The sequence below is a fragment of the Vanacampus margaritifer genome, chromosome 11, assembly GCF_051991255.1.
Source record: "Vanacampus margaritifer isolate UIUO_Vmar chromosome 11, RoL_Vmar_1.0, whole genome shotgun sequence".
In the NCBI taxonomy this organism is placed as follows: Eukaryota; Metazoa; Chordata; class Actinopteri; order Syngnathiformes; family Syngnathidae; genus Vanacampus; species Vanacampus margaritifer.
In genome coordinates this window covers 20290154-20317940 of record NC_135442.1, presented here as the reverse complement: position 1 = coordinate 20317940, position 27787 = coordinate 20290154, and the positions used below count along the sequence as shown (strand labels likewise).

At 37.6% G+C, this 27787-nt stretch overlaps 1 protein-coding gene across 3 annotated transcripts in view; it reads left to right on the top strand.

Moving 5' to 3' along the window:
* The window catches only part of kalrna (kalirin RhoGEF kinase a), a 138971-nt gene that overhangs the window by 55274 nt on the left and 55910 nt on the right, over positions 1-27787 (top strand). For all 3 annotated transcript variants that reach the window (XM_077579218.1, XM_077579217.1, XM_077579219.1), the window contains exons 14-37: positions 3194-3316; positions 5880-6071; positions 7114-7283; positions 8302-8476; positions 9688-9952; positions 11087-11253; positions 13715-13834; positions 14140-14208; positions 14347-14496; positions 14569-14718; positions 15825-15939; positions 17105-17220; positions 17424-17546; positions 18087-18269; positions 18349-18470; positions 21274-21340; positions 21688-21797; positions 24094-24163; positions 24923-25012; positions 25853-25945; positions 26022-26133; positions 26315-26505; positions 27216-27317; positions 27392-27531. In XM_077579218.1, the coding sequence (XP_077435344.1) occupies positions 3194-3316; positions 5880-6071; positions 7114-7283; positions 8302-8476; positions 9688-9952; positions 11087-11253; positions 13715-13834; positions 14140-14208; positions 14347-14496; positions 14569-14718; positions 15825-15939; positions 17105-17220; positions 17424-17546; positions 18087-18269; positions 18349-18470; positions 21274-21340; positions 21688-21797; positions 24094-24163; positions 24923-25012; positions 25853-25945; positions 26022-26133; positions 26315-26505; positions 27216-27317; positions 27392-27531 (3215 nt within the window). The remainder of the gene's footprint in view (positions 1-3193; positions 3317-5879; positions 6072-7113; positions 7284-8301; positions 8477-9687; positions 9953-11086; positions 11254-13714; positions 13835-14139; positions 14209-14346; positions 14497-14568; positions 14719-15824; positions 15940-17104; positions 17221-17423; positions 17547-18086; positions 18270-18348; positions 18471-21273; positions 21341-21687; positions 21798-24093; positions 24164-24922; positions 25013-25852; positions 25946-26021; positions 26134-26314; positions 26506-27215; positions 27318-27391; positions 27532-27787) is intronic.

Sequence of the window (27787 nt, the reverse complement as noted above, 5' to 3'; positions counted from 1 at the left end):
AGTTGACATTTCTGCCAAAAACGCTACTTGAGGATGCACAAACCTCCTGGGCCGATACATGTAAACAATGTTTTCAAAATGTTTTGACTGCTTGAATGCTCAAATTCTTAAAAATTTTTTTTTTTTTTGCAAAAAAACAACATCATCTTTTACATGTGAAAGAAGCGATTGCACAAACAATATAAAGGCTGCTTAAGTCTCGGAGTGGAGGAGGACACGAGCGAAAGACCGTACAAAGAAGAGATCACATCGGCGGAGGCCGTAAATTCAGCGGGAAAACTCAGTTTGGCCAAAAACAGCCGTCACGTATCGGCGGCTACGAGGCCCCCGAGACACCCGTCTAGTGGTGCCTGGCGTGGAGGTGAGCACGTGGAAAGCGCAGCACGCTTCCAATGGCAAATAAATCACGGCCAAGCAGCAGATGATGTTTCCCCCTGAGAGAAGACGCGCAAGTTACGGTGGAGCTGGCGCTTATGAGGTGTGCAGTTTGATTTGGCACGTACGACCTTCAACCGACCATGCGCTCCCCCAAACAAATCATTTTAAAAAGAGCTGATGACACGTTCATGTGCGTTTACCACTCATTGGCCGTTTTTATCTTCCAATTCTTGTTATGGATTGTGTTGCTTGCCAAGTGTGACACGAGTGAACTTTAAACTTTCTTTTCAAAATTCTTAATTTAAACTTTACTTGTCATACACGGCAGCTAGAGCGACAACACTTTCTGATTCCCTATCAGCTGACTAAACACTAATCAATCAGAAGCTAGCATGCTTTAGGTATTAAATGCAAGTGAATGACGGAGAGCAGCAGATTCGACACATCAACTTAGATACTCGTACAGAAAATACCAAAATGTATGAATGTGTAAATAATAATTCTGGAAACATGAATGTACAGGTAAATATGTATTTTAACAAATGAACTTACTTGCTTGATCCTCAGGGCGTGGTCCTATGGTCTATGTCGCTGGCAGTACCCAACGCTTTAAAGAGCGAATGCTTATCATACAGTTAATCTCTGCTAAAGCAATTACTATCTCCTTATTTGAAAACCCGACCGAAAAGTATTGGCACAAACATCCGAGTAGTACGCTACATATATTTCTCGTAAGTTTCTGAGTTTTTTTCTCGCAAATTTGCCACTTTATAAACTCACAAATTTGCAAGTTTTTTATCACAAACTTGCCACTTTAAAAAGTATATAATAATATATAATACAATATCCATCCATTTTCTTTACCGCTTGTCCTCACAAGGGTCGCAGGGGTTGCTGGAGCCTATCCCAGCTGGCTTCGGGCAGTAGGCGGGGTACACCCTGAACTGGTTGCCAGCCAATCGCAGGGCACACAGAGACGAACAACCACACTCACAATCACACCTATGGACAATTTGGAGTGTTTAATTAACCTGCCATGCATGTTTTTGGAATGTGGGAGGAAACCGGAGTACCCGGTGAAAACCCACGCAAGCACGGGGAGAACATGCAAACTCCACCCAGGAAGGCCGAAGCCCGGACTTGATCTCAAGTCCTCTGCACTGGGAGGCGGACGTGCGAACCAGTCAGCCACCGTGCCGCCATATAATACAATATATATAATTTATATGTGGCCCTAATATGCCGTCGTAAAAATTATATTTTAGAAAACTTTAAGAAAACTAAAAACTGAGTGAAAATACATTTTATGTTTATAAAATTAACTAAAACTAACTATAATTATAGCAAAAATGGTCTTTGTTTGAGTCTTTAAAAGATTCCAGGGTTCATTTGTTCAAATAGATTTATTTTGGCAAACGGCCGTAGAGAAGAAACAACATATTTTTAGGGAAACACAATAAAAGATTTGCCTTCAAATGTTTAAAAAATTTTAAGCAAATCTAATGAAAATGCGCAAAACCAACATGCGACTTCGCCCATTTCCGTGTTACTACAGTATTTTGCTAGTATTGAGATGAGAGGAGACTGAGCCTGCGATGACGTCATTTGAGAGCGTCTCTCTGCCACAAGACACTCGGCTGATTGTTAACAAAAGTGATCATGGACAGATTGCTGATAGAGATTTTGTGGTTTGGACGAACTCTGGTCATAATTGTGTCAGCATTCACTGCATACCGAGCCGTCATGAAAAGGAGATGGCAAAGAAGATTGGCGTTGTTCTTCGTCCATATCAAGAATTGCTTTAATGTTTTTCTCTGTTTATTAATTACAGAAATATTTTCAGTTTCTTCGTCCCCCCCTCACCCCAAAAAAAAAAACAAATTAAAATTTTCAATTTTATCAATGCGCTACAAATTGCCCTCCAAGAAATTTTTCACAAATTCAAAAATTTGAAAAAAAAAAAAATCTTTTTTGAATTTCTAGCGTTTCCATTTAGCTTTATTTTCTCAATTCTTGAAAATTCAAATAGAAATGGATAGATGGATCAGAATTGTAGCAATGGCATCACTAGGCCTATTGTTGGTGGGCTTCAGGAATGGATTGTTGATGATTTCTTATGTTTTGACTATACGAATAGAAATATAGTTGGTTGTCGAAGGTGATTGCTTGTTGCTAGGCAGAATTAATCGGCCAGGGTGCCTTCCAGCCATTTAGAACAAAATGAAAACAATGTTGCTAATTAGTGCCAATGACTATTTTTACTGGGTAACTGAAGTAAATTGTTCCACTGCCCCACACAAGGGCTTAGGCAAGCCAGAAGGAACAGGAAAAAATAATAACAAAACCATAAAGAAAATACCAAAAATATTGCACCATTCAAATTTTGAAAGTAAGTGTTCTTCATACAGCATCACAACAAACTGTACAAAAACATGCAGTTTGTTCTACTGTTTCTATTCATTTTATGATTGATTTTTTTTGTAGTCATTTTCAATGTTTTTTTTAAAAGTGTGTTTTATTAACTTTAAATGTATTTTAAGCATATGGGAGAGGTAAAGCTATATGAATTAAAAAAAAAATCTGTTCTCTCTGTATCACAGATTCCCACCCATAGCAGGAGGGTGAGGAAGGTATCCCCTACGATGAACCGGGGTTCACTATACTAGAAAAACTAAACTAAAGTCAAAAAGGAAAACAACATATTTTTGATACACATTTGTTTAACTTGATTTTGTGTGGTGGCTACTCAGGCAGATGTGATCGCTTAATTGGCCTAAATGTACTCTGAATGGCAAATTCTTTCTCTGCCCGTGAGGTGATGGATTGGATCGAAAACCATGGTGAGGCTTTCCTCAGCAAGCACACCGGCGTGGGAAAGTCTCTTCATCGAGCTCGAGCCCTGCAGAAACGACACGACGACTTTGAAGATGTCGCTCAGGTTGGACATTGTTCTATGAAAAAGCATTTGTCTTGACCAGGATGTTAATAAAATGATAGTTTTAGAATGCCCGACAGCATACATTGTATATATTTAACAAAATAATTGTGGTTGTAGCATGGCACTACATCACACAGAGCTGTTTCTAATACTTTAATACTTTAATACTAACTAAGTTTATCAAAATATTACCAACAGAATGCCTCACAGCACAGTAATAAAACGTTTATTATTTGATGATAATTGGTTTTATCATTTTTAGAAAGGCAGATTTTGTTTTCAGGTGTACCCATAAGAAAGTGGCTGGTCAGTGAATTATCTATTGTAAAACATTTGTGTTAATTCTATAAAGAATGTGCAGTGGTGTAATCTACAATCTACGTTATTTATGTGGATAAACGCAAAACTGTTCAAGTCGAATTTGACCCATTTTTACATTTGACAGCAATAAAAAAAAAAAAGAACGCCATTCGAATGGTGAGAATCTTGAAACTATGAAACTGTACATGTCGTAAATGTGTGTATTTATTTTATGGGACGCTGGTCACGGTATTCACAGGGAAGTTTGAAACCGTCCAGAGAAATGTCTGTGTCCCAACTTTATTGGCACAGGTTATTGCAGAAACAAGCAACTGCTGGTCTTAAAGGGGTCATTGGGGGAGTCTGGAAACAGTGAAAGCATAAAATAGCATATAAATGATCATACGTACATACTTAACACAAGGAACAAAAGTCATACAGAGGTCAGAGAGTGCCTTGGCAAGATCTGCAACCTGCGAAAACAGTAGCAAATAAAAATACACTTCCTTTTCTTTGATAGATTTATTAAGGATTATTGATCCATTTATCAACGCCAAACTATTTAGCAATACATTCTGAAAAGATCTAATTTGATACCAAGAATTATATTGAAGATATTCTTAACATGGTGGAAATTGACCCAAAGGATCCATTTTCCACTGCGGCGTGTGGCGTATTTCTTCGCAGAGGGAGGGCTGCGTCACTGTGGTAGTGGTCCGACTTCAAGCATGGCCAAACAAACTGTCTATCATGAGATTAGATCCACCCTGGAGTCTCGACATGGCGGAAGCATACCTGTGCCGTAAAGTGGGCACATATAATACAATGATTTAATCTGACTGCCCGTGCCCCAATCAAATTCACACAAATCCGAATTTGACGAGCTGCGCCAGTATTTAGATGTGATCTGAACAGGCGCAGGCTTAGACTGACTTTCTGCCACTAAATTGTCACTCTGCCGGGGTCCTCTCCATGGACACACCCTCGCTATGGTGGTAGCTTTGTGAAAAACAGGCTACGTCGGCATCACTACCACGGAGCAGGTGTACGAAAATAGAGAAAAAGAACAGTAGAGTTAACAATGTTAACCACTTGGTATGCTATGCATCACCATTAATTGGGACAAAAGTCTAATAAGCACTGATGCGACATTGCTGATAAAAATCATCAATTTTGCAAGATCACGATAACACGAATGTTTTCAATTTGGGTCACGGCAAAGACATTTTTATTGCTTTGAATGTAAGATTTACATGTATCTGTGGTCAAGACAGCCATTTTTACTGCGCACAGAAATCACTGTTTCTGTCTTTTGCCACTTGACATGGATTATTTTCCATTTTCAATAATCCTTCACCACCCCAAAACCAAAGCAGTCATGCAGCACAAAGTATTAATCTCCTGTAAATTATAATCTTTATCTTCTAACTAATCCTCCCTTTACATTTGGGGATATCCAGACGTCTCATCCCAGCAGAAGATGCCGAGACGTGAAGTGTGTTTTAAGACGAAGAAGAGAAAGTATGGCAGCTGTGATGTTTCATACTTGGCAAAACAGAACCACACTATCTTTCATTAGGATCATGAGGGATTTTACCTTCAATGAAGATTTAATCTCTCTCAGGCACAGAGAGAAATGTTTAGATATGAAAATGGGAATTAACATTTGTCATCATATTATGTGTGTAGAATACTGTTAAGTCCCCAGCAGTGTTTAAAAGTAAACCTTATTAATCCACATTCAAGGTGATGAAAGGCTTTGGTTTATTTATTTATTTATCTATTTTTTAATAACTTGTCTCCTATTTCATGCACCCTGCCTTGGCAATATGTTTTGGATTTTGTCTTTATTTTTTTTAAACAAAACAAAAAAAGATGTCTTAGTTTTACATGATCCCATTTTGTATTTTTTCATCCCTGTCAGCAGTGTTTAGCAATAAAGTTCATTGAGGATTCATTTTCTTTTACCATTTAGGCTGCATGTTAAGGTTGTCATCCGTACATTATAGCAAATAAGTGATTTCTTCATTGGATAATGGAGAACATGTTTTCCCCAAAAATCCATTAATTGCAAATTTCTGAATGTCGAACCCTGGTCCACTGTAGATCCATTGCAAGGTGGTTGATGAAGAGAAATGCTAGTGACACTGCAATGGAAAATTAAATGCTGTTTTTTTTTTTGTTCTCCAAAAGTTAACATGTGCTACGGAATCATAACATTTTGCAAATCAGTCAACGCAATGGTTGTATGTTTCCCTTCCAGAACACATATACTAATGCAGACAAGCTACTGGAGGCGGCCGAGCAGCTGGCACAGACAGGCGAATGTGACCCGGAGGAGATCTACAAGGCGGCGCGACACCTGGAAGTTCGAATACAAGACTTTGTGCGCCGTGTTGAGCACAGGAAGCTGCTGCTCGACATGTCCGTGTCCTTCCACACGCACACTAAAGAGGTGAAACACTTACACATCATCATCAAAAAACGTATCTGTGTAGGCAAGGAGTGTAATGAAAACCGGAAATAATTTAAAATAAATAAATTAAGATGCCTTGCTGCTGTGCCGGATTAAGCAGCCCCCTACTCCAATGGGTGCCACTAACAGTGTGTGTGCACTATTTTGGGTCAAGTGCAGAGGTCAAATTGTGTGTATATGACCAAAAAAATGGTTATTCTTCTTCATTTATGGAGATAAGTATTGAAGCATATTTTATGAGAGATGCAGACCTCAGAGTCTGTCTGGCTGTGCCTTGATCGAATGCACTAAAATCACATTACACCCCCTGCGTCACCTCTTAGACCTGTTTTTAGCGAGTCTAAAGTCTAGTTGACTTTTCATCACCAAATTGTCAGATGTGCTGGGGATATGATAAAGAATACGCCAGAATGCATATTGAAGTATAGCTCTGTCTATCAAATTCACAAACATGCTAAGCTAGACTTGCCAAGGCATGAAAATGAAGATGCGTCAGTTTTGCGCATGAGGGCCTGTTTACAAAATTAGGGCCCTAAACTTTGGCTAGTAGGAGTTGCGCAACTTTAGATTTACTATAATCATAAAAAATCACAGGAGTAGTGAATGCTTTGCAATAATCAATATTCATATATTGGAGGCGGAGTGCACCATGTTGATCACAAGGGGTGTAGGGAAAAGTGAAAAGCGGGTTTTGTGTGTGCATATTATTATTGTTTTATATTAAAGTCTTTATTTAAAAAAAAAAAAGTAGGTCTGTTTTACGTACCCCACTTTCTTAGCGTCAGAGTGTCCTGTTTTTTAAAAATAAAAATATGGTCACCCTATTGTGAACCCCATGTTTGATTTGTTATTACCTCCAACCACTAGGGGGCAATGTGGTGGTGAACAATCCCCTACACTACAAAATGAGTTTGACGCCTATGCCTTTGTGGAACAATAGTGCTCGCTACAGTGTAAAGCATGAATATATCTATTTTTGTTGTAACATTGGTGTTCCTCACTCCCTTGTATTCTGATCCAGCTGTGGTCTTGGATGGAGGAGCTCCAGAAGCAGCTGCTGGATGACGTGAGTTGCGACTCTGTAGATTCTGTGCAGTCACTCATTCAACAGTTCCAGCAGCAGCAGACAGCCACTCTGGAAGCCACGCTCAATGTCATCAAGGAGGGGGAGGAGCTTATGCAGCAGCTCAGGTAATATCAATAGTCTAATGGATATATTAGCATATAGTGGACCCCCGGTTATCACGGGGTTACGTTTAGGGATAGGTGAAAATGTACGATATGGAGTGACCACATGCTTTAAAGTGATACTTGACTAATTGAGCCATTTTCAGCAGGAAAAAGTTAATATTTTGTCCAGAATGAATTTGATAACTACATTATGTTTTGTAAACAATTAATACCTTTAAAAACTACATTTTCCACTTGCTGTCGACTGAAGATGACATCACCTGTGCTGAGGAAGTAGGTAACGATCAATCGTGGCTCAGTTTGCTGACCAAACTCAGAAAATAGTTGAGCAACGATTGGTCGTTACCTACTTCCCCAGCACAGGTGATGTCATCTTCAGTCGACAGCAGGGGAAAAAAATAGTTTTTAAAGGTATTAATTTTGTGTACAAAACATAATGTTATTAAATTCATTCTGGACAAAATAAACACATTTCGACTTTTAAAGTGTTCCTTAGCGTAGAAACAATCAAAAAGGCTCTCGCTCGTACACTTTCCCAAATAAAAGGCAACATGCGCTTGCTTTAAGCTCTATATTCTGACATTCTGACTATAAAACTGACATACAACAAAATTGAGTTTTATTTGCGCACCGAAGTGTTAAATCAATATAATTTTGTCTAAAATAAGTCAACTAGCCTAATGCTAGCATACAATGCTAAACCTCATAGCCTCGCTAACAGAATTTGGCATTAATTATTGTTATTGGAAACCTTCATGCTACGTTAACACACATGGGGCAGCAGTGCTAACAAGCATGTTGCAGGACAATGTGATATGACACCAAAGGTGTCCCATTGCAAATTTAGATTTTCCTGTATACAGTCCTATGATGCCCCTAAAAAAAAACGATTGTTCATAAATTTGCAATATATCGGCTGTTTCAATGGATGATTTGCAAGATAATAGGGTTCTCTGTATCAGCCTTTAGAATGCCATATTGTTTGTGTGATGTCTCCATCTGTCCTGTGCTCCTGCAGAGACGCTGCCATGTCCACCAATAAGACGCCACACTGCAGTTCCATCGCTCACATCCAGGGTGTGCTGCAGCAGTTGGATGAGGCCCAGGGCCAGATGGAGGAGCTGTTCCACGAGCGCAAGATCAAACTCGACATCTTTCTCCAACTACGCGTCTTCGAACAGTACACCATAGAGGTAACCATGCCATCCATACACTTATTTATTTATATGTTAAAATTAGTAGCTAATGGACTCAGTTTTGCATTCTTTTCTTGATGTGTCAAATCGGCAGCCCTGTAGTTCAGTCCAAATTTTTGTTACAAAATAAATGTTCATTTTTATTTAATTTTTTTTACTAAATGAAATACTTCCATCTGCTATTACTGTAAATCTTCATTTCAAAGTTAAATTAAATCTTAAAATTATTCAAATTTGAATTACAAAAATGAACAAAACCTGATACCATAATGGTTAAATGATACCCCCAAAAAATAAACAAAAATCAAACTAACAATAAATATAGATAGAATAAGAATATTAATACAACAGCTTTTTGAAAGACAAAGTGTATGGGACTTCTGTTTAACCACAGAAGTTTTTTGGTTGTTTTTTTGGTCAAGTCTATGCCCTTCCTGTTTATTACTTGCTTGACTTCTATGCAAGCCTGTTTACAAGTCTGGCCTGAATGACTTTACTACACTGTTTAATAATTCATTTTTAATATTTGTTTAAAAACAGTTATTTATTGGATATTTTATTTAATACAAAAATCCGTTTTGTTTTAATTTGTTCATTTTGTTGTTTTTATGCTTCAGATTTTTATTTTATGTGCAATAATTTGTATGTAGTTGTGGTTATTTTTACATTGCGTTGAGTTGAGCCATATAAAAATCGACTTAAGTTGATTTTTATATGGCTTAAATGAATTTTTTCTACGGTATAAAATGATCTTGATGATGATCCCACCCTCCCTCTTTACATACTATTTTGATTTCCTCTGACTCACAAATTTGCCTCATGGATCAATTTTTGTCAGCATCATTAATTGTCATATAAATGTAAAAAGAAGTTAAATCGACCACATTTTCATACAAATGTGTATAATATGAAATGCCTTAATATAAATAAATAAATACCAACATTTATGTTTTGTTATGTATTTATTATTTGAAACATATATTTATTTTTAAAGCAAATTTTGGTACATTTTAGTAAAAATTAACTCACAAATATGTTTTCAATGTTATAATTTTTATTAATGCTTTTTAAGAAAATAAAAATAAAACAGAGCCCATTTTGGCAACAAGCTAGTTTGGTCTGCTGGTTGCTGTCATCACGCTTCCATGTCTTTTTTTCAAACTATGCAGTCCAAGCTTGTTGATACAATGGATGATCCGTTTGCTCAGGTGACGGCTGAATTAGACGCCTGGAACGAGGACCTGTCTCGACAACTGAACGATGCAGGACGCTCGAGCAACAGCAACAGCAGTAATAGTGGCGGGAGCGGGGGTAGCAGTGGCGCTTCTTCTGGCGGAACGGAGGACATCGGCCTGGCTGAGCAGAGACTGAAGAGGCACGCCGAAAGAAAGGCAGCCATGAACAACATGACTTATGAAGTGATGCAGCAAGGCCAGGACTTGCACCAATACATCATGGAGGTGCAGGCCTCGGGTAGGGTCCTCTGTCTGAATTGTTTGATCATTGGCTGGGAGCATTACAAAGCAATTATTGATTTGAACACTGAAATGAGCACAAATCTCTTGTCTATGTAGATCCTCCTCCAGGTCTGACATCATCCATCCCTCTCTATTTTCTGCAATCTTTTTCAATTCTCCCCTTCTTCTTTGTCTTCTTCATTTCCCTTCTTTCTTTTCTTTTGTTATGTACATTATAAACTCTTTCCTTGTAACGTTTGTGTTGGCCACTTTTTCTTCCGAGATTTCAATGTTTTCAGCAGTTCTTTTTTCACTCCAACTTCCTGTAATACGTTTTCATTTCATGTCACTCTTAAGCATTCTACTCCAAAGCCACATCTCCTGTGCATCAATCATATCTTCTTTCTTCTGTAGCGTCCATAAAAGGCCACAGTCCAGACGAAAGCATTTCATGAGTCTAATTCTTAATTCTTTTGGTATTACCGGTAGTCCTACGTCAGTATATACTTATCTTTCTTTCAAATGCAGATTTGTCTATTGTTGTTCTAACTCTAACTTATTTCTGGATTGTTCCATCTACTGATAGTATGCTTAGATACTAAAATTACATAACGTCTGCCGGTCATGCTATCGTCTCATCCTGCTTATGTGCGGTACCTTAGCCCTTTTTTTTGGGGGGGTGTTCACATTAGCATTTAGCTGACAGCAGGAGTTTTATTCCCTGTCGTTTCACAGTCCAATATGTTATGTGATGCTGTTAGTATACGAGAGAGAAAAACACAATTGAGGTTTGCACTGACCAGTATGATGCAAGGTATACTGAAATTGTAATCTCGTAATCACAACACAAGTGACGTCACTCTCGTTGGCTGCAGCATCAGAAACTGAACTTTAAACGTAAACAAACAACTGCAATTTTCTAACAGCTATGAGTTTGGCTGATTTTGGGTAACCTTAAATTCCCGATCAGTCGAACAAACAGTTCAAATCTCCTGTCTTTTTAAAGCTTCCCTCTCGCTTTACTTTTTTTTCATTAAAGCGGTAATGAGGTGTCGACTCGCAAACACACAACACAAGCGCCAATATTCTCCGCCGAAAAATATTACACAAAAACATCACTTTCAGTGATTGTAACAATTGTGTCTGTCAGGCATTGAGCTGACAGGAGAGAAGGACATGGACTTGGCCTCTCAGGTTCTGGAGCTGCTGGAGTTTCTGCACGAGAAGCAGCAGGAAGTGGAGCTCAGCGCCCAGCACACGCATGCTAGACTGGAGCAAAACCTTCAACTGCGTCACTTGCAGGCTGAGGTCAAACAGGTACACAACTGAATAGCACTATGAAGAAATATGTTTATTTGCACTTTACCATAAAAAAGTGTCCGTGGCTCTATAAATATATGACACGCTCCGCCAGGAAGCACACTGCCGCTGTTGCAGATGGAGGCAACTGAATTATTGATCAGCTTTTATGGCAAATTTCTAATAAACACGCCGCTGCGTCGCTGCGTTCGCTTCACACATTTCTGCAAATCATGGTCTAAATTTCTGATGAGGTAGTTTCATCTGTGAACACAGAACTGTGATGAATCGCATGAAAACACCCTTTCAATCATAAAATAATGATCCTAAAATAGCAAGAATCACTCAGTAGAGTGCAAACTTGGGCCAAATCTGACAATCCTAATTTGGATTTAGCATTCTTGTCACACTTCCGAGGGTTGGAATCTTGGCTCCAGCCTTCCTGTGTGGAATTTTCATATTCTTCTTGTGCTTGTGTGGCTTTTTTTTCTGGGTTCTCCGGCTTCCTTGCACATTCCAAAATCATGCATGTTAGGCTTGCGACACTGAGCATCGCGGCCAAAACTGTTTTTGTGGTTCAAACTTTTAACGGCTAGTGAACGGCGTCAAACATTCAACATTAATATGGGGTATGTGAATCAATTAACGTGTGAATAAACTGCGAATATACACAAATGTGACCCCAATTCCAATGAAGTTGAGATGTGTTAAACGGAAATTAAAAACAATACAATGATATTCAATTACTTATGAACATACAAGTGAATATTCTATAAAGACATGGTGAGACAGGTCTGGACTGCTGGCAGACCAGTGTAGTATTTGCACTCTTTTACTACAAAGCCACACTGTTGTAACACATGCAAAATGTGGTTGGCATAAGCAAGACGTCTCTGAAAAAGTCGTTACTTGGATGGCAGCATATGTTTCTCCAAAACCCATATGTACCTTTCAGCATTAATTGTGCCTTCACAAATTTGCAAGTTACTCATGCCATAGGCACTAATACACCCCCATACCATCACAGATGCTAGCTTTTGAACTTGGCGCTGATAACAAGGATGATTCTTTTCCTGTTTGGCTTGGCGAACACAAGCTCCATGATTTCCAAAAACAATATGACATTTGGACTCGTCAGACCACAACTAATTTTCCATTTTGCGTCGGTCCATTTCAGAGTAGCATGTTATGGGTGTCAAATGTGAAAATGAGAGAATCTTTGTTAAGACAATAGTGTTTATCAGGATGAACATTAAATATTTTATTGTCTTTGTAGCGCAGTCAACTGAATATAGCTTAAAAATGATTTGCAAATAGTTCAGCACAGTTTACATGTTCAAAGAGAGTAGGAAGAAGTGCATGAACTTATCGTCCTACCTGATTTTACTCTGTTACTCATAATAGGGATATGATACCACTTTTTTTAGACCGACTCAAATCATTAGTACTCACCAATACTGATACCAAGTGCTGAGAACCATTAGTACTTATGCTATATAAACTTTCCAAAAAACAATGAACAACAACAACAACAAAAAAAGACATTTACAGTGGGGCAAAAAAGTATTTGGCCAGTTTAGACTTCCTATTGGATCTTGGCCAAATCATTTTTTAATTTCCTTAAAATGTAATGAAATTAATGGCAATTATATATTTTTTTATTTGCTCATAAAAGTCATTTTGCATAGAGCACACAACAAAATGAATTTCAAAACAATCGATACATAAGATGAAACTAATAATTCAGTGGCCAGAAAAAAAAATCCCAATCAAAATATGTGGTTGTACAACTTCTTTTGAAGGAATAGAATGAAGTGCAAAGAATTCAATTCAATACATTAGGGCTTCAAGTAATTTAGTAATATCGATCGACCATGTTAAGAATTCCTCAAGCTCTTTAGTGTGTGATGTTTAATTATATCTTGTTTTGAAATCCATGTTTTTAATTTCAAAGGCTGCTTTGTATAGGAATTAGTATACGTACTTAAAACCAAAAAGAAAACGAAAAAGCCACATAACAAATATAAGGTAGTGTGTATAAGAACTATAATTAGCGTCTGCGAGGGCTGTAACGGCACCGTTCTTTAATTAGCACCGCAAATCAAATGTTAACGAGGCAATTAAGTGCACAGCAATCGGAAATATATTAAATAAATATATAATGTTATATATTTTTTAAATATATTTATTTAATATATTTCTTTCTTTCTCTCTCTCTCTCTCTCTCTCTCTCTCTTTCTATATATATATATATATATATATATATATATATATATATATATATATATATATATATATATATATATATATATATATATATATATACATACACACACACAAACAAATCATTCTATACTATTGTACACATTGATCCATTGACATGAAGCTTTGAGTATCCTAATAGTTGTCTTTTAGTGGAGGAAAAAAACAATGCTGTTGCAGATGACATAACTTATCATCTCCTCTTCGCACCCTCAAGGTGCTTGGATGGATCCGTAATGGCGAGTCCATGTTGAACGCCAGCATGGTGAATGCCAGCTCGTTGTCTGAAGCAGAGCAGCTGCAGAGGGAGCATGAACAGTTCCAGATGGCGATAGAGGTTCGTTCATGTGCATACGCACACACTCACTCACATACGCAAACACACAACACCCACACGTGCATAAAATGACGGCTTCTGCCAGTCTAACTGTACTTGAGCAATAATTGTTTTTGCATGTTTTCAACAGTAGCAGATGTGCAATCTGTTATACACCCACACACTCTTTTCAACTTAAAACACACTCACACAGGCACACACGTCAGTCACAACATTATGTACACATTGAATCAAATAATCTTGTCGTCTGTTGTTTCAATTAATTCATTAAATCATTTCCCATTATCCTTTCTTTTCTCCTTTAGTCTCTCTTCCATGCTAACTCCCTCCAGAAGACCCATCAGAGTGCCCTGCAAGTTCAGCAGAAAGCAGAGGTGAGGTTTTCATGAACTAAAGTTAAATTAAATTAAGCACCCGGAGACGTTTAAATGAAACATACACATCTATACATTTTCCTAATATATAATAAAGGGGGAAAAGTGAAATTATTAATTAGGCCTCCCTGGTTCCAGATGATGCTTCAGGCCGGCCACTATGACCCAGAAGCCATTCGCAGCTGCGCAGAGAAAGTGGCCGTCCACTGGCAGCAGCTGATGCTGAAGATGGAGGACCGCCTGAAGCTCGTCAACGCCTCGGTGGCCTTCTACAAGACGTCTGAACAGGTATACATGCACGCTCGCTGGTGTCTGACTCACTCATAGCATCATTAATGAGGATGCTATGCACGTGTCTAGGTTTGCAGCGTGTTGGAGAGTCTGGAGCAGGAATACCGACGGGACGAGGACTGGTGCGGAACTCACGAAAAAGTGGGAACGCCAGCCGACTGTGACCACCTCGTGCCTCTGATCAGCAAACACTTGGAACAGAAGGAAGCCTTCCTCAAGGTCAGTTCACTAATCACGTATGGTGCGGAATTTGGACCCAAAAGCAGACAGGACACAGAAGTTGAAAAGCTTGTCGATACAAAAATGGATGCAGAACACAAAAATACAAAATAACCACAAACAGCAGGGCTGGATGCAGTTCGCCTTGAAGAAAGAACTTGACCAAGAAACAAAATACAAAAAAGGGGGACAAACACAGGTTCATAGCAACTGCATCACAAGGACCCAATCCAAAAATAGTCATAAACACAATGGGTAAACACAATGTAATAAAATAATAAATGAATACAACATTATACAGTAAGCAAGTGATATTAGTGTCTGAACTGTTGAATTGTTTCACTTAGTTAAATTTTATATATATATATATATATATATATATATATATATATATATATATATAGATATATATATAGATTTATATTTATATATACAGTATATATATGTATATATATATATATATATATATATATATTAAAATAATAATAAAATAAATATCATACAATATGATATGCTATCATATCACATGAGACAATGAGCACTCGCCCTAGGCTACAATAAGATATGAAATAATGTAGCTAATATATGATATACGTAAAAAAACAATATATTAAAACATGAAATGATGGCAATGAAGATAGGATACGTAATGATAATATGGGATGCCATATCATGCAATTGCATCTAGTGGTTAAATGACGACTTAATATGATGTGACCAAATAATTGGTTACTGTTACATAAGATACGATAAACTATGTATTATATAATGTTATGTGTGTTAAATGTGCGAAAAAGTCAGTAAGAGATCTTCTGATAACATCTGACATAATGGTAAGATACGACATGATGCAATAAATATAATACGGTATGATACGATACTGTGCGATACGATTACATAAGATTTGATATTATACAATCAATGTGCTTAAGCTATAAGAATAATAAATAAAGTAAGTATGATATAATAAAGTTAAAATATTACCTGATATAATAATACATAAATATATATTTATTTATATAAATAATAAAAATAATAAATAATAAACTTTTTCATGTGTAGCAGAAGTATGTTAACTTTTTAATCGGCATGTTGCTGGTCCTCAGGCATGCACACTGGCCCGGAGGAACGCCGAGGTTTTCCTCAAGTACATCCACAGGAACAACGTGTGCATCCCAGGAGCCGCCAGTCATGCAAGAGGGCCTGAGCAGCAGGTCAAAGGTAAAAGGACACAAATTTACACAACCGGAAAATTATAATACAGTTCTAACATGACTTACAAGTTTCATTCATTTTGTGACCAAGGTCGATACTCAAATTACTTGTACCTCAAATCAATTTTCCCCAGTGAAATAAATTGAAATTCTATTCATCCAATGGCGCATACATTCCAAATCTTTGACCCCAAGACAAATTAATTGAGGAAAATAACGGAGTTGATTTGCCAAGGAAGCATGACAACGTGAGATACAAAGTTAACAAAAACACACCAACAAATAGTGAAAGCCAATAACAGGTGAAACAGTAAGAAACTAGCAGAGAGAAGACACACTCTTTAAAAGGAAGTCAACCTTAAACATTTCTTGACAATAAAATGTTATATGTGACCTCACTAGTCTAAAAATGGCATTCTGATTAATATTATATTTGTGGAAGAAGAGTTATGATCTCAGGGGGTGGCCATTTTGGCACTTGCTGTCGACTGAAGATGACATCAATGTTGCTCAGGGCTCAGGCAACAACCAATCACAGCTCACCTGTTTTCTGAAAGTGAGGAACAACTGAGGTAACAAGCAATCGCAGCTCAGTTTTGTCATGGATAAAAACGGCTGGATTTTGCTTCTTAACTCATATTACACTAACGCAATATTAACCAGAATGCCATATATAAACCAGTGGGGCTTCATAGAACATATTATTGTCAAAAAAAATTAATGGGGGATTGACTTCCCCTTAAAAACTCGTGGGTCACGCTAACTTATTGACTGTATATCTAGTGCATGCGGTTGAGGATTTTACCCAGTATTTTGGGTCAAGATTTTGATCCGACAAGGGGTGAAAAAATAATAATAATAAAAACTACACATACTGATGAGTTAAAGCCGCCAAAAATTGGGTTACCAGGTTATCAGTATAGCTGTGGTTAAAAAGAATGTTACATATATTACCAACATTTTCTAAGAAGACACAACTCGCATTATCTTCTGCACTTAAGAGCCCAGATGATTGCCATTTTCACATAAACAGATAACCAGAGTCATGACAATGAATCTGTTCCAGACCTCAGAAAAAACACAAATTTTGTCAAGTTTAGAAAACTACCAGTAGGACTGTGTTGCAAAGTATGAGCAATCAACCGAGGCAAGACTTTTGATTTTGTTTTCAGCTATTCTGAATGAGCTGCTGCAGAGGGAGAACAGAGTCCTGCACTTCTGGACTCTGAAGAAGAGAAGGCTGGACCAGTGTCAACAGTATCTTGTCTTTGAACACAGTGCCAAGCAGGTGTGTGTGTGTGTGTGTGTGTGTGTGTGTGTGTGTGTGTGTGTGTGTGTGTGTGTGTGTGTGTGTGCGTGCGTGCGCAAACCTTGAGCTAAAGTGCAGCACCAAAGAGACATCTGGCGTATTTTATGATGGGAACATTTTCTTAAGAGCCACCATCATATAATAAATTTTGTGTTTGTGCATGTGTGCATGCGTGTGCGCAGGCTCTAGAATGGATCCAGGAGACAGGTGAGGTTTACCTGGCTACGCACGTGTCATCTGGTGACGGCAGCAAGGAAACACAGCAGCTCCTCAACGACCATCATCACTTTAGACTCAATGCCAAGGTACATTTTGTGCGTGTGTGTGTGTGTGTGTGTGTGTGTGTTGCTATTGGCCTACCATGTCACTTCATTAAGTACTCCTCCACATCTGTTCTAATGGGATCCAGAATAATTTCATATTATTATTATTATTATTATTATAAGAAAAAAATGCATCATAATTTTACATAAAGAAAACAAAAATGGATGCATGACATGATGCATGGCGTTCATGTAAACTTTTTTACACAAATGACAATTATCTGGAAAAAATACCAGTTTATTTTCATGAGATAAAATTGTTTTCATCTAAAATAAAGTGTTTTATCAAAACAAAAAAAAGATTTCCAACTTTTTGCAGTGTGGTTCGATCACTTCTTTGTAACTTTTAACATTGGGTACCCATCTTGGGGATCTTTGCATTACAGTGTAGTTGCTCTACCTAGTGGTGGAGTTGAAAATTTGTCAAAGTGGATGGGGATACCTTCTTTAACCCACGTTGAGAGCCCAAATACTTTGTAAAACACAAACGTGAGCCAAATGTTTGTGTGCTTGTGCCACCAGCAAACAAAGGAGAAGGTGAAGCTCCTCATCCAGCTGGCCGACAACCTTGTGGAGAAAGGTCACGTCCACGTTGTGGAGCTGAAGCGATGGGTGAGCACGGTAGACCGCCGCTACCGCGATTTCTCCCTGCGAATGGCCAAGTATCAGGAGAGCCTAGAGAGGAGCCTGGGCGTCTCCTCCGAGGTGGGAATATATCCACGCGGTTACACTTGTCATACATGTAAATGTATAGTCATGGAATGCTTTTTGTTTTCATTTTCAGGACAACAAGGACTTAGAGTTGGATATTATTCCCGCCAGCTTGTCAGATGACCCCGAGATCAAATTGCGTGAGCCCAACGATGAGGTAAACGAGGAGAAGAGGAAGTCGGCGAGGAAGAAAGAGTGAGTACAAATTAGTGTCATGAGTCAGCATTTTTGCTGCAAAATCGTTGCTTTAACTGAACTTGCAATGTGAACACAAATTGGTCCAGGTTCGCTCTGCCTTGTCTTAGCAAGTGTGAAATACATTGCAAATGGATCTCTATGGAATTCACATCTCCACAATCCGGACTTGCAGACATCCTCACAATTCAATGGGTCACATCTGTTCAGTGACTGCACAAGTTTTCACCTGTTACGCAGGTGATCTGGGTCAATACAGACTTCAGTTGATCTAAGTGCAACTTTTGACACTGTTGACCACCAAATTCTTCTTGTCAGGCTGGAAAAGGGGGTAAGACTTTCAGGTATGGTCCTCAGCTGGTTCAGATTGTATCTTAAGGTCGGGGGTGATGTTGGTTCCCAGTCCCCCAGGGTTCGATACTTGGACCACTTTTATTTAACCTATACCTGGGTCAGGTCATTCACAACAATGCCGTTGCCTATCATAGCTATGCAGATAATTAACTTCCCAAAAATTGATATATGATCCCACATATGGATGCAATCTAATTTCCTTAAGCTAAACTAAGACTGAACTGAAGTTATTGTTTTTGGCAACCAAAACGAAAGGAAAGTCTTTAGTGACCAGCTCGATTTTAGAGATATAAAGACAAAACCTCAAGTTAAACGCAACGCATTCAGTGCGTAGTGATGTAGAATGGGGGCTGGCTCTCTACCGAGCAATGTGAAACGTCCATAAAGAAAGTATGGCAAGCCTCCGTTACGTCCCTAAATGGACGATCAAAACTCTTGAATGCGTCTGGTAAATGAGGAGAGCACAGCGTGGGAGAAAGTGACTCTCCCGATTGCATGTGGTTTCTTTAGGAACGCTACGAGGCTTAACTTGCTTTCTTTATAGACGTTTCACATTGCTCGGCAGAGCCGCCGCCATTCTACGTCACAATGCACGGAATGCGTTGCGACGTAAATAACACTGGTGGCGTACTTCCAAATAAGGTTTCTACAAAATGTATTAAACTGTAAATTATTTTTGAAAAATGAATCTAATAGTTATGTTATATACCAAATAAATAATATAGAGCAAACTTGTCATGACAGTCGAGGTTCCTTTAACTCAGTCACTGCCATTGATGGCTATAGATGTCAAAAATTCATTTGAACTATTTCTATTAGTTTAGCATTTTTTTCCACTTTTGTTGAGAGTATGAAAACCTAGAAAAAAATATTGTACATTTAGAATAGATATATAAACTTTGTGATTAATTGTGGCGTAACTAGTGAAATCATGCGATTAATTACGGAAAAAAACTTACGTCCCTAATTTTTAATAATCTTTTCTTTTTTTCTTTTTTTTTTAAAAAGAAAAGATTATTAAAAATTAGGGGCGTCAGGCGATAATTATTTTTTTTACTCATAATTAATCGCATGACTTCACTAGTTAACTCTTGATTAATCACAAATTTTATATCTGTTCCAAATGTACAATAATTTTTTTCCCCCTAGGTTTTCATACTCTTGTTAACAAAAGTGGGAAACATTTTTAAACTAATATAAATAGTTCTAATTAATTTTTGACAGCTATAGCCGTCATTGGCAGCGAATGAGCTAAACACAATGAGGAAGCTGGTTCCATTTAAGTGAAGCACAGTGGCTAAAAGCAGCTTCACCCCGTTTAATCCTGATTTGAGATCATATAGACAACTGACCACTTCCAAGGGATGTCAGTAACAACCAAATAAATAGTATAGAGCAAACTTGTCATGACAGTCGGGGTTCCTTTGAAATGTCCCCCAACCCTATCCACTTGCAAGTCACAGTTGGAGAAAAAAAAAGTGTTTTCCTGGGCTTTTTCTGTTTCTGTTATAGTATAGCTGCTGTAGGTCTTTTATTTAGATCCTTTACATGATGTGCCCTTTGTTCTATTTATTATTTTAATTATTGATTTATGTCTTGGTATTTTACTCTGATTTTAATTAATTTGTGTTTTACGTGTTGCTCACTTTCCTGTTTTCTGTGGAGCACTTCGAATTGCCTCTGTGTATGAAAGGTGCCTTGCTTTCCCACTTGGCAATAAGTTCAGTTTTCTTCTTCTTTTTTTTAGTTTTTAGTTTTATGGGTATTACAATTTTCTCCTTTGGATTATCATGGCATGGCTTTACTTACAGTGTACATATAGCTACATATACACAGTAAAGCCTATAGAGTACATTTGACACTATTTAGAGTGGGACAAAATAGACTCCGTTTTTTTAGAGAAATATTTGCACTTGGAAGAGATCATTTATTGGGGGAAAAAAGAGTCACTCAAGGGTTGAGGAACGAACTCACGACTGTCAGCTTGGAATACTGCCACACTACCACCTGAGCTATGCCCCTCCTACTGTTTACTTATATCCAAGAGGAGACCATTGTTTTTGGAGGTACGAAGATTACATCTGACATGAGCGATCCGCTAACACACAGCAGGAGCTGCGTAGCTCAGGGAGTCTGTCTACCAAGCTGAAGGTCGTGAGTTCGTTCCTCAACCCTTGACTTTTATTTTATTTATTTATTTTTTTTTATTTTACCCTCTTCCAAGTGTAAATGTTATCCTACTCTAAAACTGAGTCTATTTAGTCCCACTCTAAATAGAGTCAAATTTACTCTTCAGAATTTACTGTGTATGTAAAGACATATACCAGTACATATACACAGAGCAATAAAAGCACTGCATTTTTGTATTTTACTTCCTGAAACTATTGTTTGTATTCTGATATTTTCCGTTTCAAGTGGGCTCTATATGTAAAAAATCGTCTTTCTTTAGATTCATCATGGCCGAGCTCCTGCAGACAGAGAAGACCTACGTCAGAGATCTCCAGGAATGTCTGGAGGTGAGAAAACCAGCCTTAAAAACTCTTTCTTCCTGTCTACCGTTTTAAAAACGACATCAAATCTTCTCAGGTTGTTATGTATGTCATATCTGATCCAGATTTGACATTTGGCAGCAATTTTGAAAATCCTTTAAAAACATATGACTCCTTGTAAAATGTCATGTGATCAGATTGTAATTAGTTGTATTTATGTTGGATCTTAAGACATTGTACCTCTTTTAACCATAATGTAACTATTTGTATATTATTTATATAAGTATTTAAGCCTTGGTGGAGGTCCTGTGTTTTTACTGATAGTGCTTTTGTAAGAGCAAATGTTAACGGGTAGTCATACCTGTTTATTCTAGACCTACTTGTGTGAGATGACCAGGGGCGGGGATGAGATCCCGCCTGCCATCGCCAATAAGGAGCACGTCATCTTCGGCAACATGCAGGAGATCTATGACTTCCACAACAAGTGAGGGACTTTGCTATTTGGGAAATGGAATACACTTCATTACATATTGTTCTTTTTAGAAGGGCAAAACACAGGTAGATTCAAATGTTTAAGAACACCAGTGGACCCTAAACCTTTACATGAGGAACTCCATGCAAAATTGTGTGACTTTTGGACAATTGTTGTACAGTATTATGTAGTACGTTACAAATTACTGTACATGGACAAATGTTGGGACCTACAACAGCTTCCACTTTTGCAGCTCTCACAAGATTTAAGTGTGTCACTGATGTTGCTAATTACAAAGTAATCATATCCATATTTTCCGTCTAATATATAGCCTTTAAATACTGTGGTTTTAAAAGAGTGTTTTTAGGGAGGAAAAAAAATCATAGGCTTTTCAAGTTTTTTTTTCTGACCCGAAAGTGTGTTTTTATGGCAGTGCATTTTTTTTTTTACGAAACGACCATGTCCCTAGCCAAATCAGTTTTTCGTGTATTTATGGAGATTTGACCACTCACTGATAATTGGGAATGAGAAGATGTCCAATTTTGAGGCAATATAAATGGTCTTGCATGATCTTTCTGTTATCAAGCATAGTTTTTGAATGGAAAAATATCAACTTTTTCATGGGGAAATTATCCTGCTTGAACAAAAATCCATCATTTAGAGGCTAAATATAAAACATTGTTGTATCCTTTAAGTAATCCCATGTAATGTTTTGTATTTTAATGGCAAATATATTTCACTTCTTGACTTTTCAAACCAAATGCATCATTTTAGTGACAATATAGCAATTTTGTTTTCAAACTGACTCTGCTACAATCTTTAGTTTATCCAAAAGGGCGTTTGGTCATTCACACCGAAGTCATCCAAACATACTTTTATGGTCCTTGCTTTGTGCACTGGGGAGTAGGAGGACCAAAAAAAAACTTCCACTAACCATTTCCATAAAGCTGAAAGAATACAATTGTCCACAACGTCTTGATACGACAAACAATTAAGAATTCAACTGTCTAAACCTCAGAATTAGTAGATGGTGTGGACTAGTGATAAATCCGGCAACACTGATGAATCGGTGCATGCATCAAGCTCGTAAAGCAAACCTCGTTTTGGTGCGCATATCACGTGACCGATACAGCCACTGAACTTTATAAGGAAGCGCATCTGTCAGTGGGTTGCGTCTCTAATAAATCACACACCTTTTGAAGCTCAATAATTCCCTTCAAGTCAGTGTGATAGGGAATCCAGAAGGGGAAGAAAGAATTTCACCATGTAGGACAATTTTGATCTCATATCGGCAAATATTTTTCTGTTTCAGGGTTTCTCTTTCCGTACCTTCCCAGTAGGTGATCCTCCTCTCCTTAGCAAATACTGTGGGCATTTAGCTCAATGGTTAATACTCTCAAAGTCTCTTGCTAAATTATAAAACTCCATGCATTTCATTTATGCACTTACCTTACCTTACTTACTGTTTACACGATGCATTTCATTTATGTATTTAATTTATTAAGTTAGTTTTTTTTTTTTCATTTTTGGTTAGGCATTTCTGAATTATGAGCCCATATATGTATTTCACTCATATTTTCACATTAACAAATGTTCACATTATTTATTGACTATCTAAAAATATCAAAAACATTTTGATTTTAAATGAAAAAATGAATACAATAGAAAATACAATGACTTAAATTATTGTATGAGGTCATCAAATCAGTGTTAGGTGGGTCTGTTAATTAGGTTGCCTGTAGGGATTATTTATATGGTCCAGCGTGTGAGTATTCAGTCACACAGTATTGACACAAAGACAGTGTCGTAACGTTACATGAGGCCTCATCAGCCCATCACTAGTGTGGACCCAAATGCAGGGAAGCAGGAGGTAATGCAGATATGTGCTAAAAAAAAGGTTTATTTAATTAAACAAAAAGGAAAAGGAAAACAAGTGTGTGCAACTGCTCCCCTGAATGCTTATTTGGTTGTGTTATGAAGATGAAATCCATCTAAAAAACTCAAATTAGTGAGAGGACAACTCCTTACAAAGCAAATTTGTTTCTGCCTCTGTGATGTGGAAACTTTGTTGCTTTTCAACATGAACTTTAAGTGAACTAAGTGTATTTTTCATCTGTTAGATTTCGTCTTTAAATGCATTATTTCCCAAAGCTTCTGGCCTTCACTGGCAATTTTCTTCTTGTTGGGTATTTGTCAGGACATGCTTGTTTTTGATGGACTACAAGCTTATGAAAGTAGTGCTGAATAAGGGCCCAGTGTGCTCATTGAGAACATATGACTACTATGTTTGTTCTTTGTGCACTTGCAGTATTTTCTTGAAGGAGCTTGTCAACTATGAGCAGCTGCCCGAGGATGTGGGCCATTGCTTCGTCACCTGGGTATGACTATTTGTATTCATTTGTTTAATATTAAGACTAGGGGTGTCAAAATGAGTGTGTTAATTTTGAGTTGATTTTAAGTTCCTTTAACGCCACTAATATTTTTAACGCGTGATTAATTAATTAATTATTTGAAAAGCCTGTATTGGGGGAATTCCGGTCACAAAGCAGCAGACACGTCCACATCAAAATTTAGCAGCAATAAATGTAATAATAATGCATAGATTTGTGAAGCCTGGGGTCAAGTTGTATTTTACCATTTTATAAATGTGCAGAATTTCACAAGTTACGTCATATTAAAGACTAGATAGCTCTTAATATGAAAAAAAAAGCACTGATTTGTCATCATCTTACAAATGCAATTATGCCATCTCGTGGCAGAAAAATGACCTCATCTCAAATCGATATCACACTTGTTTTTTTACAGTACAGTCCATCTTTTTAATTTTAACGCAATTTTATGAATTATTATGAAACTACTGTATCAATGACTAAAATATGCAGCCATATTTCTATTAGTAATATAAGTAAGTAAGTAAGTAGTAGTATTAGTAATTAGTAGTATTAGAGTATGAAAACTTTGGAAAAAATACTTTATTGTACATTCAGAACATATATTTAATTTGTGATTAATCGTGAGTTAACTATTGAAGTCATGCGATTAATTACGATTACAAATTTTAATTGCCTGACACCCCTAATTAAAACTAATCACTTGAGACAAATGACCATCATCGAATTCCTTCTGATTTGATGCAGGCTGATAAATTCCACATTTACGTGGATTACTGCAAGAACAAACCGGATTCTAGCCAGCTCATCCTAGAGCACGCCGGCACCTTTTTTGATGTAAGTATTTTAGTTTGTTGATTACGCCTCTACCTATACTTGAAGTAATTACATAAATAGTCTCCAGCTCACCTATTACCATAAAGAGAACATGAGCTATAGGAAAGGGAGGAAAGAAACATTTAAATAAATAAAAGTAAATATCTAACTGTATGCCAGGGGGGCAGCACGGTGAGTGACATAGTGGTTAGCACATCTGTGTCACACAGTCCAAAGGGTTCAGTGTTTGAATCTCGGTTCAGGTTCCCATGTGGTGCTTCTCCCTGTGCTTGCGTGGCTTTTCTCAGAGTACTCCGATTTCCTCACGCATTCCAAAACATGCAGGTTAGGTTTAGTGAAGATTCTAAATTGTCCTTCGTTGTTGTGCATACAGCATAAATGCTTGTTTGTCTGTATCTGCCCTGTGATTGGTTGGTGATTAGGTCAAAGTATTCGCCACTTCTAACCCAAACTCAGCTGGGATTAACGGCAGAACAAGCGCTATAGAAAATGGCAATCTACATAAGACAAATGTTTAGTGGTACAGTGATGAATATGTAGTTACCTTAATTTTCCAGCAGAGGGTAGTATTGTAATGTAGGCTATCAATATCTGCTATCACAACACTTTTATAAGAGTATAATTACAATAAAACTTCCATAAAAGAAAAATCAATGATATTAATAATAAATATAATTTTGATTATACATGTATTATATACATACGCATACATTTCAATATGTACATATAAATATGTATGCACATACAAATCTAAATCATTTTGTATTGTTGGTGTTGTAAAAAATGTTTTTGCATTTGAGTCCTGTCATCATTTGTGATTCTCTGTGTGTGTGTGAGCAGGACATCCAGCAGCGACGCGCCCTGGCTAACTCTATCTCGTCTTACCTCATCAAGCCAGTGCAGAGAATCACCAAGTACCAGCTGCTGCTCAAGGTGGGACAGGCGTCAGAGTAATAATAGAAGTCATGTTGACGGCGACGAATACTGCATGTAAAATGGTGTGCTGTAGGAGTTGCTATCCTGTTGCGAGGAAGGTAAAGGGGAGATTAAAGATGGTCTGGAGGTCATGCTCAGCGTGCCCAAGAGAGCAAACGATGCCATGCACCTCGCCATGTTGGAAGGTACCAGCCCAGCCACCGCCATACAAAACACTTGTACAATAATAGATGCAACACCTCAATCACTGTTTTAGAAACTATCTTGGCTCAAGTGCACAAATTAAAGTCTTTCAGTTTCCTTACTAATAAACCTTGACTTGTCATAAGGCTCAAGTTGATATGACAACACTGTCTTCCCCTCCAGGTTTTGAGGAGAACTTGGAGGTGCAGGGCGAGTTGATCCTACAGGACAGTTTCCAGGTTTGGGATCCGCGCTCGCTCATCCGAAAGGGGCGGGACCGACACCTCTTCCTGTTTGAATTCTCGCTGGTCTTCAGCAAGGAGTTCAAAGACTCTGCGGGCAGAACCAAGTACCAGTACAAACACAGACTACTGGTGAGTGTGGTCCACTTCAAATACTGTAATTGTTGCCTTTACATTTGATTTTTTTAATTTTCATTAGATTTTTTTATTTCACACTTAAAAAAAGAAATGAAAAAGGGACAGAAAGAAGTTAAACTTGTGGTATCTGCCCCTGACCATCATAAAATGAATGACAAGATGTTTTCAACATAACAATTTTACAAATTAATTCAACAGCATGATTTTGTGCTATATATGTATTTTTTGTTAGTACCGTAATTGTGCTGTTAGTAGACTGAGTTGTTTTGGTTTTACAATCCTTGAAGACACCTTGAATTAAAATACATCGGGTTTTTTTGTTCTGTGTTTAGGTATGGGAAAAAACAGTTCTTGTTAATTTGTACTCACGTTCCCTTTTTAAAAAAAATCTGATTTGCGTTTTTTTGGTAAAATGTCATGATGGGCTTTATACATTATTTTAAGACAGTTATACTCCATCAATTCATAATTTTTTTTACGTTTTTAGTTGTATAAATATTGTGTTAGTGTGATCTCTGTATCAAAATCCGAAAACGAGTCGAATAGCACATTTCTGTAGAAGAATCTCAAAAAGAACTACAAAAACATTGGTTACTCTAGATGTGAGTTAGCACTGGCAGTTGACTTTTGGAGTATCATCGGCGTAACAGAAGATGGCTTTTATGAATTTATATTTGATGTCACCTTCTTCATTTCTACTGCAGACATCAGAGTTGGGGGTGACGGAGCACATAGAAGGTGATCCATGTAAATTTGCACTCTGGGCTGGGCGAACCCCCTCCTCCGATAATAAAACTGTACTGAAGGCAAGTAGACAATGAATGTTTATTATGTATAGTAAAAAAATATATATTCTGTAAATTTTTTGGTTCTCATGCAGGCATCCAGTGTTGAAGCCAAACAAGAGTGGATAAAGAACATCAGGGAGGTGATCCAGGAGAGAATGACTCACCTGAAAGGGGCCCTCAAGGAGCCCGTTCAGCCACCCAAAACTGCAACACTCACCAAACCTCGCAAAAGGTGACATATTTATGACTTAACATAAAACAAGAACCAGGATTTCAATTTGAATGCTTGTCATCTCAGCTATCCCCTCAGACCCATCAAACATGCTGCCTGTTGCATAGCGCTAAAATCTGATTGTGTTTGTAAATTGTCACATCTTCCAAAAGAAATACATCTTATTGAATAACTTTTACAGATTATACAATCCAGTGAACCTCTTTTTATCACAATGGATAAATTCCAGACCTACCCATGCTAGGTGAAAATCACA